The sequence below is a fragment of the Ciconia boyciana genome, chromosome 22 (assembly GCF_034638445.1).
Source record: "Ciconia boyciana chromosome 22, ASM3463844v1, whole genome shotgun sequence".
Lineage (NCBI taxonomy): Eukaryota > Metazoa > Chordata > Aves > Ciconiiformes > Ciconiidae > Ciconia > Ciconia boyciana.
Genome location: NC_132955.1, coordinates 896,108 through 911,531, shown reverse-complemented (window position 1 = coordinate 911,531; position 15,424 = coordinate 896,108). Strand labels below are relative to the sequence as shown.

At 49.6% G+C, this 15,424-nt stretch overlaps 1 protein-coding gene across 3 annotated transcripts in view; it reads right to left on the bottom strand.

Moving 5' to 3' along the window:
• ACLY (ATP citrate lyase) overlaps positions 1-15,197 on the bottom strand; it is a 33,726-nt gene extending 18,529 nt beyond the window's left edge. For 2 of the 3 annotated variants that reach the window (XM_072886020.1, XM_072886022.1), the window contains exons 1-5: positions 13,005-13,127; positions 4,381-4,550; positions 2,637-2,759; positions 1,058-1,120; positions 169-359 (exon numbers count right to left, since the gene is read on the bottom strand). In XM_072886020.1, the coding sequence (XP_072742121.1) occupies positions 169-359; positions 1,058-1,120; positions 2,637-2,759; positions 4,381-4,539 (536 nt within the window). In that variant the 5' untranslated portion in view covers positions 4,540-4,550; positions 13,005-13,127. Of the gene's footprint in view, positions 1-168; positions 360-1,057; positions 1,121-2,636; positions 2,760-4,380; positions 4,551-13,004; positions 13,128-15,175 lie in introns of those variants that run through there. The other variant, XM_072886021.1, reaches the window with a different exon arrangement.
• Positions 15,198-15,424: the final 227 nt, after the last annotated feature.

Below are 15,424 nucleotides of genomic sequence, written 5' to 3'. Positions count from 1 at the left end.
TAAGGTCAAAGAACTTGCATTTAGGATGCATGGCATATTCTTGAGAGCAGCAAGAAGGGTAGGAGAGCAAGTTTTAAGGTGAAACAGAACGAAGGGGCGTTGCACTGAAATAAAGGAGAGAAGCTTCTTGGTGGCTGGCCATGCCCAGAACTGGACATCTGTACTTACTCCTTTTTATCTGCTGGTGCATGCTGCAGGAGATGTTTCTTTACATCCGATTCATTGAGCTTTTCATCCACTGCCACAAGCAACTTCTGAGCTTTGGCATCAACATCGCCCACATCCACACCCCCTTCATGGTAGAAGAGTACGTAGTCTCCCTCACGGGCAGCGTATACACACACATAGAACTCTTCCTCCTGCACAGACCCAGGCACAAACGTTAGCAAGTCACACCCAGAGAATAACTCACACCCAGAGAAGATCTTGAAGAGGCAGCTCTTGTGTCAGTGCTAGGGGAGGGGCAACTGAGCACACCGCTGAGCTTTCCAAGGAGAAGCAGCACTGGAGTGGCCCAGACACCCCCCAGGGCTGTACAGGCTGTGCTGGCCTGGGAGGGAGAGCGGCAGGGCCCGGAGTGCTTCATCCTGGTGAAACGTGCCAGGGACACTTTCCATTTCTGGAGAAAACTGCTCCCATCTTACATAACTGAAGTGCAAACCAGGGTCCGTCCTTGCATGCACTGAAAGCACCTCTATCTTAGGTAATTATACCCTTCCTGCAAACCATGGCAGAGCCTGAATATTTCACCAGCACAAACTGAGATCTCACACTCAGGAGTACCGGATTCAAGGAGCAGTGAGCTGCCTTGAGCAACCTGGTCCCTCTCAGGTGATCTGTAACCTCCTCCCAGAAGAGTAACAGCAACCAACATGATTAACAGCTCTTTGCATGGACTAATGCCGTGCCTGCATGCTGCTCTGACCACATGCATCGACACTCTCAACAGCACACTCCCAAACTTACGCTTTCTCCACTATACCAATCCATATACTAAGCCACATGCAAGTCAAATAGATTTAAAAGCACTTTTTAATGCTTTATTTGGTATACTAACCTGCTTGTGAGGGATGAAGGGTTCAATCAGAAAATTCTTTAGGATTCCCTTCGCATTAGCAATCTGTAGGCAGAAAACAACACAAACACCAATAAATGCTTGTCCAGTATCCACATTTATGACAGCATAAGGCAAGCTTCGAGAATTAATCAACACTGCTCTAAAATCACTTCCTCCCAACCACCTCTCCACTGTGTTTCCTGGGGAACCATACTCCTCCCTCCCCAGCATAGCATCAAGCACTGTCACTGCTAGACACGCTGCTGAACCACTCCAGGATAGCTGAACTTCATAGGTTACAGGAGTCAGTCACCTTCCCCCTTCCTACCAGGACAGATGGCTATCAGAATTACACCAGAATGGCTCTTCCTCATCTCCTGTCCCAAAGACAGCACCTTTACAGAGCACTGCTTAGTGCAACGTGAAGCGCGGCGGCTTGAGCTTCTTCTTTGGAGCTCTGAAAAAATCAGAGGTGAGGGAACTCCTGAGCTAGACAGGGAATGGCAGGAGCAGAGGCCTCTGCCCAGCACTCGCCCTGGAAACGGTGCCAGTGAGCATGGTCAAGTAAGATCACTCTTTAGCCTCTTCCTACAGGGACAGACAGCTACAGCAAGGTCCCAGGAACTGTCCTGCATAGGTGTTTTCCTGCTATCCAAAACCAAGTCACTTGGCTCAAGGGACACTCCTGCACAGGCCATGGGAGATACCCCCTGCTCCTGAAGACACTGCTTCAGGAGTGAAAATCATTGGTCACAAGTCCTTGGCACAGTCCTTCCTTTAGATGTGGTTGTCATATTGTGCTAAAGAAGCAATTTCAACATCCCTGGTTTTCCTGATGGGCAGGCACACGAGATGCAGTTGCCTGCTGTTTCACAATGGCCTTCAGGCAAGCCCCACTGGCTTGGCTGCACAGCTTGGTGCTGGAGCCAGCAGCAAATCAATCACAGTAGGGCCAAGGCATCAGTTTCCTTGAGGCAGCAGAACTCTATCAGCTCCTGAAACACAGCAGCTGGGATAGCAGGCATTTCTTTATCATTAGCATTGCAGTATTCTCCTGCAGTTCCCAGGAGAATAAATATTACAAGCCGGCACAGAGTTAAAATAAGGACTTGAAGTAACATTCAGTCATCAGCCAAAACACAATGGCTGGCTACAATAAGAGGACAATTTTATGACAGCTTTTATACTTGTCTTGTTAAATCTGCCTTGGGTATTAAAGTGAAGCAGCTATGCCAACTAGACACAGCATTTGAGCTATCAACTGCTGACTCCCAACTGGAATGGATTTTCAAAGTTGTACTAATTCCTGCTCAGCTCCCACCACAGCAGACTTGGACAGAGGATGGTATAGGGAGCACCGAGCTGTACTCCCTGGCAAGGTGTGTCATTTATTGGTGCTCATTTACCAGCAGGAAGTTCACATGGGGGACAGTTTCTCACTTGCTTTGGCATCAGTATAACATGCATTTTAAACCACCGTAAGCAAGAGAAATACCTGCACGCCAGCTCCTATCATGCAAGCAGGCAGAAAAGACAGAACAAAAAAGTCTTATATTTTTGTTGCTAAGGTGGCACTCACCGTGGTTTCTTGGCCCAGACGCTGTTTGAGCCAAACCTTCACCTGATCCAGAGTGAGGTTAATTCCAACCAGTCCAAGCTTCCCACGTCTCTTTATTAGCTGATCTGGCTTCACCACTAAACGCTACAACATTGTGCAAAAGCGATTAAAAGAAAGAAGCATTAGAAAGTGATTTTGGTCGAGCGATTCTCTGCAGATAGTGAAACAAAAAACTTAAGTAAATTCTGTACAGCAAATGTCCTTGAAGAATTTCTTTAATCTCTTGGCAAATCCATCTCCTGGTACAACATGACTGCAGATTTTTATGCTGTACTTTGAGAAGAGCTGCCTTATTTCTACTCAGATGTAAGTATACATCAGAAACTGAGGTGACAGTTTGTTTTAGCTTTTTTTGATGAACTTTGATAACTCTTTCAAAGCAGCTGTTAGGATGGGGTACATGTACTCAGTTTCTGTAAAGGGAAAAAAAAAAAATCTCCCTGAAAAGCGTAGAGCATCCCATCAGTTTTGCAAACTGACTTTGTAAGATGCATCATGAAATTAATATTTATCTGTGAGCAGAGGCTCCTAAGGAGAAATTGTTACAAACATGGCAAGCACAATCAGCTGCTTACAAAGAAAGCTCCTGCTGTCACTACATACTCTGCATATGAGACTGGCGAGGGCCAGGGGTCCTGCACATTTTAGTCAACTGACAGTGGCTCTTTAGAAGATACCTATGGAAAGCTGTTCCTAGGTAACAAGTGTGTTATCTCTAGCTTGCAAATATCTTTTTTTTTTTTAAATAAGAAGTGGGTGCCATTCTCCTGTACAGCTAGTATGTCCTGGAACTTCAGCAACTTACAGTGTAGAGTCAGAACACAACATGTTGCAGTACAGAACGCTAATCACGGTCTTTCTGCTGGACCCTGTAGCCCTTTCTAGCGTTACAGAACTCTGCGTTAAAGGATAGGTAGCATCCTTGCTCCCATCTGGCTTTCTGCAAGCCCTTTTAGAAGCACTGCTGATATCTTCCAGCAATTCACTCATGCACTTGAGTACGGAACATTTAATTACTTAGCGTAGGGCTTCTATCAGTCAGTCAGTAAAGGACTGTGAAACGTTCATGTTCTACCAACCAATGACTTAATATAATTAACCACTGGAAAGGAGCCAGCTTGGACAACTAATAAAAAGAGCTCTGGATAGGTTTTTCTCTGCAGAAAGTGCATGGCTATGAAACACAAAGAGATATAAAAGATCTTGTGTAGAAAAAGCAAAAAATGAAGTTCTCCCTGACATTTTGCTTGGATGCAGGAAAGCCAAGCAGTATCCTAACAGAACGTAAAAACTAGCCGTGGAGAAAGCACTCCATGATTTCAGAAAGTAAGGGTTTGAGAACAGGGAGTGACATCAAGAGACTCTTGCTTTGTCTGAATTTGCCTCGTTTACCTTCTGTGTGGTTATTAGAAGCTTCTTGTTTGCAGATACCTCTGCTCGTGTATTTCACAGTCCTTAAAGGAATTTTATAATCAGGCCTCCTAGAAGGTGATACAACAGCCTTGAAGCAAGGCTTGTTTCTTCATCAGTGTTGCAAATGAGTGTTGCAGAGCAGCAGCAACTGGTCCTTCAGGAAAGATCCAGAGCACAGTTCTGCTCGCAGCCTGCCACAGCATGATGTGCCATGCCCGACAGGGAGCAGCTTGGGTGGGCAGAGGTTTGTCCGGGGCTCAGCCACTACGGGAAGGCAAGTCACTCTCCTTACCTCGCTCAGAAGCCATGGGTAGTCCTGGGTGAGTCGTGCCCAGTCAGTGTCTGGGGTGACTCGGGCATACTTGAAACGGTTCTGGATGGCAGAGGATGTACAGATATACTTATACAAGAACTCCTTCCCCGTCTGCTCAGAGATGGCTTTGGCTGACATGGCTACCTAGTCTGAATTAGGGGGGAAAAAAAGAAAGTAATCAGGAACAGAGTCCAGTTCTCATGGAAAACCCCCAATCACCTAGCTCAATGCAAAACCAAAGCAAATACAGAGCTGTGGCTGTGTCTCCCCATTATAAACAAGGCTATAAAACTCACCTGATAAGCAAGACCTATTCTATGTTGCTTAAAACCTCCACCTATTCTACTGCCCTGAACACTATTTTGGTCCAGCCTTGCCTGCAGGGAAAGGTGTAATCCTTTCAGGTTGTCCCAACCACCACTGTGCCTTTACAAAACCTGCCAGCTGTGGGCATCCCCCGTCTAGGGGAGTGCTCAGCTAAGGCAACTTGTCTCAAACTACCCAGTACCCCAGGTTTGTTGTTGTGGGATCTAGGTAACACACCTAGCATTTCTTCTAGTTCAGTACCAGGGAGTGACAAGGCAACAGGCGAGGAAAACCCTCCCTCCCACTTGTTTTCTTATGGCATGCCACATTCCCAGTCTGAGCTCGACCGCAGGCAAATTAACAATCCCCCATACCTTTTCCTAAAGGAAGAAGAAAATGCTGCCAGTATTATCAAAACCAGAACACATTTGCATCTTTTTTTTGTTTTGTTTCAGAACCTAGATGTCTTGGAAGCAGCTTCACACCCTACAGAATAAGATGCTCAAGACAACAAAGAAGATTAAGGTAAGACAGTTTGGTTTTTTTGAGAAGAATAATGAAAAAAAAAAAAAAAGATTCCTAATGTCATGCCTTTCCTGAAGATGGCTTTCTTCCCTTTTAAAGAGTGTATTCTAAACTGACATAAACAAAAGATTTCTGATCAAGGCTGTAACTTTTCTTTCTGATATGCAGCTGTCGTGGTTTAGCCCCAGCCAGCAACTAAGCACCACGCAGCCGCTCGCTCACTCCCCCCTGGTGGGATGGGGGAGAGAATCGGAAGAGCAAAAGTAAGAAAACTCGAGGGTTGAGATAAAGACAGTTTAATAGGGAAAGCAAAAGCCGCGCACGCAAGCAAAGCAAAGCAAGGAATTCCTTCACTACTTCCCATGGGCAGGCAGGTGTTCAGCCATCTCCAGGAAAGCAGGGCTCCATCACGCGTAATGGTTACTTGGGAAGACAAACGCCATCACTCCAAATGTCCCCCCCTTCCTTCTTCTTCCCCAGCTTTATATACTGAGCATGACGTCATGTGGTATGGAATAGCCCTTTGGTCAGTTTGGATCAACTATCCTGGCTGTGCCCCCTCCCAGCTTCTTGTGCACCTGGCAGAGCACGGGAAGCTGAAAAGTCCTTGAGTAGTGCAGCAACAACTAAAACATCTCTGTATTATCAACACTGTTTTCAGCACAAATCCCAAACATAGCCCCATACCAGCCACTATAAAGAAAATTAACTCTCTCTCAGCTGAAACCAGGACAGCAGCAAAGTCACAGGCGGCAAAGTTAATTTATTTTTAGCTGCAGTAAACATTTATTTAAAAGAATACTTCATCCCAGTGAACCTGTCTGCATGTGTCAAACATCAGAACTGAGTCTTGTGATCAGCCAGAGGTCAACAAGTGGTTTTGATTTTTCCAAGGGGTCAGACTGCTGACAGAAAAGCTCAAGCAGTGGCTCATGCTGCATTCTGAGTGACTGGAGGTCATGTCACTGTTCCCCAAGCACAGCCAGTGTGGCAGGAAACACATCAGCACACTTAAGATGGTTTCTGGGAGAGCTGCAAAGCAGAAAGGCACCAACACAGAAAAGAAGAGCTCAGATTCCATCTGAGTATCTGGACAGTGAAGTATTGGAATGGCTCAGTAAGACTGACTAACTGCCCATGCCATCACAAAATAGACGCCTCACTTAAGACCCAGGGAGGGAACCAGTTTTAAATTCCACAGTTACTTCTTGTGCTAGCTTCTGGGTAATAACCATTAGTGATCAACTGGGTTATTCATCCTATAAGCAAGCACAGAATATGCCAGGGAATAATTAACCATAATTAGAAATAAAGACCTTTTCCCATAAAGCAGGGAGAAAGAGGTTTGGTGTCACCCCATCCTGCCTCCCGCCCCCCCCAAATAGACAAAATATTTATTCTGCAGAGAAAAGTAGTAGGAGGCAGGTTGCATTTTCTGTGTGCCTCTAGAATGAAACAGGTTGGACTAAGTAAGTACTGTTACTGAAAGCTGTTAACTAGGCTTAAGAACTAGCAGTCAAATTTGCTGCTACCGTCTTTTCAAACACAATTCAAGTGTTAAAATAGAAAAGGAGAAGCTACAGAAAGGGCAAAAGATGTTAGAAAAAGTGTTCCTTCTTTCAGAGAATTATTGTTATGTAAAACTCCAACATGATTGCAGTGTAGCTTCCAATTTAATCCCATTTCAAAACAGCATCAGGAAATGTTTCTGAAGCACCCCATCTTTCTTCATAAAATCAAAACCACATTCTTGTCGCCATAAACACTTGCACCTACTATTTAGTCTGCTAAAAATAACCCCACTTTCCATCCTCCTTTGCAGCCCCCTTTAACGTAACAGCCCACACAAATGCTATGCCGAGGCTGCTGTGTTAGCTCTCTAAGAGGCATTCCGAAAAATAGGTATTCTGCTCTTCAGAGATATTGTGGGAATAAAGTTGTCTCAGAAAAACAATGAGAGCCATTGAACTATGTCAAGTCCTGGGGCTACGAGCAGCCATTCTGCAAGAGCTTTAGAAGCAATCTAGAACTTCCATTGGATGCTCCTAATTACACAAGATGGAGTGACATTGAGATAATGTAGTTATGTCAAGGTGAGAATTTATACACAGCTCTCAGGGAACAAATAACAGCAGCATGTATTGGAAGAGGAAGTAGAGTCAGTGAAGGGGAAATGCTGGGTACCAGTGGATTAACCTTGAACCTTTTAGGAGTTGGAAGGCTTCCTGCATAACCTTCTTAGGTAGGCTACAATTCTGGCCGTAAGCTAAGCATAGACACTGAAGCTGGACAAACATTCATCTCTTCTGGGTGTTAAACCACCACAGCTTTTTAGAAGGATAGGAATTTCGATTGGAAGGAAAAGGAGGTGAAGGGGGGCAGAGTATGCAACAGTCTCAAGGGGAAGCAATCTGCAACAGGTAAGCAGGAGTGGCCAGACACATCGTAAGGGAGCCGGCAGATAACCTGGGTGTTGAACAGGTTGCAGACATGGCTTCTTGCGCTTGTGGAGCAACTGGATATTTGCTGTACAAAATCCTATCTATTGCCGATAGCAATTCTCTGCCCATCTTTGCCCTGCAAATACCACGATACTGTAGGAGTGTAAACTGTGTTGTAATCCGCATTAAAAATTCAAAGATTAGCAGAGTTGCTTTGACTGCTTAATCTTTATTAGCAAGGAAGCTGCAAGAGACAGAATGGTTTAACTGCTAGAAACCAACTAGAGTTCACTGCATCAGACTAAGAAGAATCTCAAGTGGGTTTGCAAGAACGAGTTTGCATCTACCCTCTGCTAATTGTGGATCAGTTTCACGGTATCATTGTGAGACAGCTTTTTTCTTAATTATGAGGCAGTGTCTGTGCATCAGATAAGCATTGTCAAAAAGAATATGCCAGCTTCTCCGACCAAAAGCTTACAGTTTTATTATATGGTCAAGTCAGCCACAGGCTAGCTACAGAGGAAGACTTTCCAAAGCTATAGAAGTGGCCGTACATTGGGCTAGTAGTTGGCAGAGCTGTAAGGAAAAAAAAACAAACAAAACACAAAAACCACACACCAAAAAAACCCCCCACCCCACTGAAAAAAATCCCAAACCCCAACCTTATTCTGCAAGCATGCACAGACATATTCAATTCCCACAGACACCACTCTGCTACCTTGTCTTCACAGCTGCGCACACACATGCTACAGTAAGTCATCTGTACTGTAGCGCTGAAAACTTTCCATTACGATTTTTGCTTTAAAGCAGTGCTATTTCTGAGAGCAAATCTTGCTCCCAAGCTACCTGCAGCTATTTATTTTGCCTGGTAGGAAGCTGGAATACCCTTGCTTTCAAAGCCCTTAGAAATCCATCAACTGCCTACTCTACAATATGCTAAAGGCCAGTCCCAGAGAAAGTGTGTCACATTTCACTGCAGTAGAAGCAGATGGCTAGAAGAAAATGGCAAACATATTTCTTAATCCAAAAAAACCAAACCCAAACCCTAAGTATTTTTCATTTCTCCAGGGTGACACAGACCCCCTGAACAATATTGCCGATCTTCAGTCCACATTTACAAATGAAAACAATCAATCTGATGCTAGTTATGCCAATGACCAAGATCTAATTGTCTGCAATTGCAAGAAACTGGACCCAGGACATCCCTCAGGTCTTATTAAAAACAGTCCTGTAAAAAAAAAAAAAAGTCAGTGGGAACAACAGTGACATACATGGGATTGCTTAAACCTGAGGGACACAAAATGCAGGGGCAGTCCCACAAGGCATGGCACTGTGAAGTTGCTCATCTCTTAGAAACTTTACTGGCCTTCTTTATGCCACTACATTCTGCTGCTCCCCGAGTTTCTCTCCCAGTTTTTGCAATAACACTACTGGAGTAAAGAGAGAAAGCCTAGAGGATTATTGCAATAGTAGTAGATGAAAAATGACAAAATCCTTGTGTCATGGCAACAGAACAGCAGGAATGAGGCTGTTCTGCCCTTATCTGCCCATGGTTCACCGAGACATTTCCTAATCATTAGCAAGTCTTTAATCATGCCCCTCACTCAGTTTTTCCACTGCTCCAACCCTGCCCTTCTCACGGGATAGGCAGCACAAAACAATTGCTTCCATCTGCTGAATTGTTAAGCTAAAAGATCAGCAGGGGGAAAAAAAAAATCCATAGGGCATCAGCAATTCTTAGCTGTATGTGCTCGTGCAGGTCCCTCATCAACCAGAGAGACATAATCAGAGCAGACTCCATTAACTGGTTGCATCTGCTCTGCAAACACTGAGCATGGACTGCAGGTCACCACAAAACTAGAGCAGCAGAATCTTTGCAGTTTCCCAAGAATGAGACAGGTTAGGACTATCTGTCACGGTTAATTTTCAGTCATGCTTAGCAGCTGCAGTACCAACCAATGCTGATCAAAGTAATGGATGCACCTCTGAAGAAAAACAGAGAAAAAATAATCCCTTTCTCTGTACCAAATACAAACTATAGGATAACGTTCTCCTCTACTGATTCACTCCCAGACAGCGTTCTGTTTGTGATTCATTAGGTAAGACTGAACTGCAGTTTCCTTAGGACTTTAGGCCTCAGATCTTGCAACCACCACACACAACAGTAGATTCACGTCAGCAGCACAAAATGCATTTTCCAGTCTGCTCTTAATGCATATCCTCTGCTGCACAAGCTTTAGGATAGGGGCAGACAGAATTAACAGTTTCTAACCTGTAATGCCTCTCTGGCTGCCTGCAATGATTTGCTGGTCATTCTGCAACTTCCATACTGTACCTGCATTCTCACAGCCCTTCAGATCCAGTCCTTATAAACTGCCTTGCCTTCTTTTGAAGGATGTATGATGGAACAGCTGGTTCATGGCCAAATTTGCTGAGTGAAGGACAATCTGCTGCCCCTTTAAAGCATTTTCTGCAGTACGTGTCATGAACTTCTCAGTTAAAATGCAGTGTATCATAGGATCACAGAATAGCTCAGGTTAGAAGGGGCCTTGTCGGGAGGTCATCTAGTCCACTCTCAAGCTGAAAGCAGGGTCAGCTCTGGAGTCAGCCCAGGTTACAAGGGCCATTCTTGCGTTTGAAGCATGCTGCCCTTTACTTCTTCAGCAGAGGCAAAGAGCTCTGTTGAACGGATGTCACATACCTAGCCTTGGTTTGACAAGTGGGTTACTGCTGTAAGAATAAGTTATTTCTGGAAGAGTCACCGATTTCCATGAACGATTTGTGTTCATTTACTGAGGCTTTAAAAAAAACAAACAAACAACAACAACAGCTTCCCTACAACACATCAGAGACCTTTATATCATCATCCATAGCTGCTGATTTAAAAAATGCTGGTTTTCAGCCTCCACTAGCAAGTCCAGAGCAAGAAAAATGGATTAGAGCACATTTTCAAGGGCTCAGAAGCACTTATTCCCTCAAAACATCACCTGCCAAATATGCAAAAAAAAAAAATGCTTGGGGAAAGTTTCTCGAGTGTATTGACAAGAGAAAAACAGTGTGATGGTGGCAAGCTAGGTGAGGATTAAAGAGCTGGAGGCTGCGTTCCTGTGACACAACGGATACATCTGCCCCAATACACTGGCAACTAGCTGAAGGGAAAACACAATACAGTCCAAAGAAAAAAAGATGGGGAGACAAGAGAGTTTCTTGACAACAGAACCCGAGTAAAGTCTCCTTGACTCCTAAAGAGATCGGATGATGTGGCGCTACTCAGCGCAATATGGTCTACTCTGCAAGGAGAGAAAAAAAAAATTAAAGACATTGATTTGGTTTATTTTTCTTTAAACCCTTTCTGGTCTCAGAGGTGTAACTCTGTGAGCTTCACCAGTTTGTGTTCGTACAGAGCATGGTGCTCATGCATGAAATTTACTTAGATCTGGATCAGTACTGTACTCCAGTCATACCTGAGCAATGCTTTTTTGGGAGGAATCCCTCTCCAGTTAAGACTTCATGTCCTCTCTCCCAAGAATTATGTCAGTAAAACCACACTGTAAAGCAACCTTTCCCCTCCATCCCAGGTCATTTATTAACACAGTTCAAGATCAGGCAGCATTTTCAGCCCACAGCAGCATGAAAAGTTACATCAGGTTCCACCTGGCAAACAGGCGTGCTTTCATCAGAGGACAGAGAGGGCTTGAGGGAAGAGGCCCTGCAGCAGCTGGCCAACGTCACAGGTCAAGACACCTCAATGCCATGCATTATGAAATGCCTGGCACCGGTCTGGTGTGATGCAAGCAGGTGCACATGCTAAAGCAGCGAGCCCGTTGAATGCCCAGCTCTGGAGGAGGTTCCCTGCAGACACGGAACCTTTGTGAACAAAACAGCAGCCAGGGAGGGAAACAGACTACGAACTGAGTTCAGTCTGGCTAACGGAGAGCAGGCTCCAAACGCCCTAGTAAGCATCTAGTGCCAGCAAGTGGGGTACTTGGAATCCTGTCTTTAAAAACCATCTTATTCTGTAGCTTTGGGCAACGCCCTTAACAAGTTTATTCCTTAAATCCTTCCCCACCTCACTTGCAAAGTGGACAGTAGCAGTGCGTGCTCTGGCCTGGGTGGCTGGGCAGGATTCCCAGCCGTGGCTGTCCTTCGTATCGGGTCTCACTTCAAGCAGAGCTGCTGACAGCAGGACGAGCACTGCTAGCTGGCGGACAGAGAGCACGCTTTCTGCATGTTCATAGAGAATTCTCGTATGCAGAAAACTCTACGGGGTTTGAATAACAGCGTTAGACAGTAGAGCTGATACTCTGCGCTCCAAACCCAATTAAGGAAATGAAACAAATGCAGAGATCTACAACCAATATATTCAGGATGCACCTATGTTTTCAGTCTTTAGATGCTATGGCAGACAACAAGCGTAGTTTAACAGAGAGAAAAAGAGAAGTCTGTACAAAAGGAAGAGAACTTCCAAAGCAGCAAGATAAACAGCAGGTGTTTGCAGGCAGCAAACAAAAGAGCTGGCAAACAGCCATTTCACAGCTCCTGGAACTGGCAGGTCCGTTCACAGCAAGCAAGAGCCACACAGGCTAGTAGAGGAGCACGAATGGAAAGAGATCCCAAAACGGGGGCTGCTGCCTCCGCAGCTACCACAAAGGGGTTTTCAGTCTGGAAGAGGGGTACGCGTGCTGGTGGCAAAGGGCTTCCCGACTGAGGGATGAAGGGAACGAGCAGGCAAAGACGAAGCCTGACCTGCTGCTGGCACAGACGAGCCCTTTCTCGCAGGCCCTCGCGCAGTATTTGTGCTGTGCCCGTCCCTCACAGACGGCCCGCCAGCCAGGGCTCCCCCGCACCGACACGACCGTCTCTCTCTTTCCTCCAGCTGATGAGGAAACCTCAAGGTCAGGGGCGGCGGTACGAGGAGGAAGCACAGGGCTCCGGCTCTCTCCCGCACCGGGACGCTCCCTGCTCTGCTCCCGGCTACAAACCCGCTACCTAAGAGCACGGCGCTTCCCGCGGGCCGGTTCCCGGCGCCCGCCCGCTGCACAGCGAGCTAGCGGCTGCCGGGGACGGCTGGGACCACCGGGCAGCGCTACCGGCCCCTGCCTTTCCCCACGCTCCCGGCGAGGGGCGCGCAGACACCTCCCACCCCGGGCGGGAGAGGCGCTGCCCGGCTCGCTCCCGTCGCAAGCGCGTAGGCGCCGCCGCTCTCGCCCGGCCCGCGGCAGACCCGGCAGGAGCGCAGCGGCGCCTGCCAGCCGCGGCCCGCCTCCCGGGGCGGGCAGGCCGGCCCTGCCGCGGCGGTGGCTCCGCGGGACAGCCGCCCCCGGTACTCACCTGGGCGCCCGCTCGGCCGCGCTGCCCCGCACCCTGCCCGCCGCCGCCGCCTTTTGTTCGCTGCGGCGCGGCGCGGCCTCCCCGACCCATCGGGCTACGGGCGCCGCCGCCGCCCATTGGCCGGCGCCGCCGCCACGTGTTCCTTGCCTGAGCGGCGGCCGCACGCCCATTGGTCGCCGCCGGTGGGGTGCGGCCGCGCGGCCTTGTGGGAGTCGTAGTTCCGCCCCTCGCTCCCGCCCCCCCCCCCGCGGCCATGAACCCCGGGGGGCCCGCGGGCAACGCCGCCGGCGTCAGGCCGGAGCCAAGGGCTGCGGCCACGCTACCGTCACGCTCTGCGTCACCCGCCGCCCCGGGCAGCGCGCCGCGCTCGCCGGCCACCCGCCGCACCTGGCTCCGGGCCCCGCAGGGGCGCCCAGCACCGGGGCGGCCCCACGCCTCCCCGCCTGCGCCCGCTCCGGCTGGCGCCGCTCGGCCCGCGGGCAGCTCGCCCACCCTTCCCATCACACAGCCCTCCCTGCTGGCCGCACCTGCACCCGCGCCCGCCGAGCCGGGCCCTGGCAGCGGGGCAGAGCCGGGCGCTCCTTCCCCAGCGCTGGGGCAGGGTGAGAAACCTCCCACGGGGTGTTGTAACCGCAGGGGCAGGAGGTGCCCGGTGGTGCCCACGGCGGGCAGCGGCAGACAGCAGCCCTGCTCGGGAACGGAGTATCACCAGCGTACATCACCGTCACCGGAGCGCGATCCCCAGGGATATGGCCAACGGGTGCTTCTCACCTGCACAGGGCAACGGAACATGTACAGATCGGAAACACAAGGCAGGAAAAAGAGACTTCTCTGAGGCTCTGTGAGGCCTCAGATAGGACGCAGCCATCCCACCCCCCCTGCGCCCAACTGCCCCGCTTGTTCTGTAACGAGCTTCTAACGGCAGACATCACATCTCTTCTGCTTGCCAGAAATAATCATCGCACGTTCATTTTTTCCCGGTATTTTCAACCTGTGACTAAAGCACACATCAGCAATGCTAATGAAACACCCTAGGGTGGTCTCTCTGACGAGAGCAGGTGGCCTTGCTCCAGAGGTGAGGTCTGCTGTGGCCCCTATGACACTGTCACCAGCCTGGCCCGCGACAGCCACCGCACGGAGGGGGACTGGAGGACACAGATGTGATGCTCCTGCCCGTCTCGCTGGGGAGGGCATCACACCCGGCAGTGCCAGTGGGGAAAGTCCACACAAAACGGTTACCAAAAGCTTAATAAGTCTCAAATTCTCTGCCCGACTCCCTGGGGACAGGGGTGTGTCACGCTGGCCTCCCACTCCATGGCTCAACTGGTGTCTGTCTCGCCACCCGTGCGTGAGACACCCTGCCTCCTTCCCACGCTGCGGTGCTGTGCAGCCGCTCCAGCCCCATCCCGGGAGCCACGGGAGCGAGGACAGGCCCTGTCATTCCCGAGCTGCGTCCAGAAGCCAGCAGCAGCGCTGATTTTCCCCGTGGTGAAGTTAGATCTTACAGGCTCCAAGCAGGAGTCTTTCTGAGCAGCACGGACACGCCACACCCACTGAGTCACTCGGCAGGAACAAATTGCTCCAAACATTAATCTTGGCAGGGTCTTACCCAAAGCCGAAATAAAGTCAAGACTGAAGTCACTGATAGGAGGAGAGAACCAGCAGCATCTCTCATCCATCATTTGTTTGTCCAGCACTGGACACCGCAGTGATGAAACCGGTACCACGGGCCACCAACAAATACCAAAAAGCACTCGAGATGCTTATTCCAGAGAGCGGCGGTGGGCTGCCCCGGTGAAACCCCCGTGGTGGGCACCGGCGGCCTGATGTCCAGCAGTAACCGAGGCATTCACACGATTGCTCTTGCAAAGCGGTTTTACCACGCGCCTGCCCTCCCACAGCCCCTTTCCGGCCGTCTGCCCAGCGCAGGGCTTTGGGAACGCGGGTGCGAGAACAAAACCCCAGCGGGCGCCGGCTCCTCCGTGGGTCGGACGCGTCGGGCCAGGGGAGACGAAGCGTGAGGCGCTGCGAGCACCGGGCGCGCAGCCCCCGCCGCCTTCAGTCCGAGCCCGCACGCATTTTGGTGGAAAACGGTGCGTTTCCTTCCCTTCCAAGCAGCGCAGCCCTTCCCCACGCACCTCCCTATCGCCACCCACGCGTGCCCTACTTACACCGCACCTCTGACCAGCCCACCCTGCGCTGCCTTCCCCCGCACCGCCGTGCTTGTGCGGACTTGCCGTGACCGGCACGGCACGGCACGGCACGGCACGGCCTCCTCAACGCTCTGCTGCGGACACACGGCGCGACAGCGTTATCGTCAGGCACCCGGCCCACGCCCGCGCGTGGCGCAGGCCCGCGCACGAGTCCCCACGGCCGGAGGAACGCGCCCCCCGCAAGCAGCGAGCTCCCGTGCCGTGCCG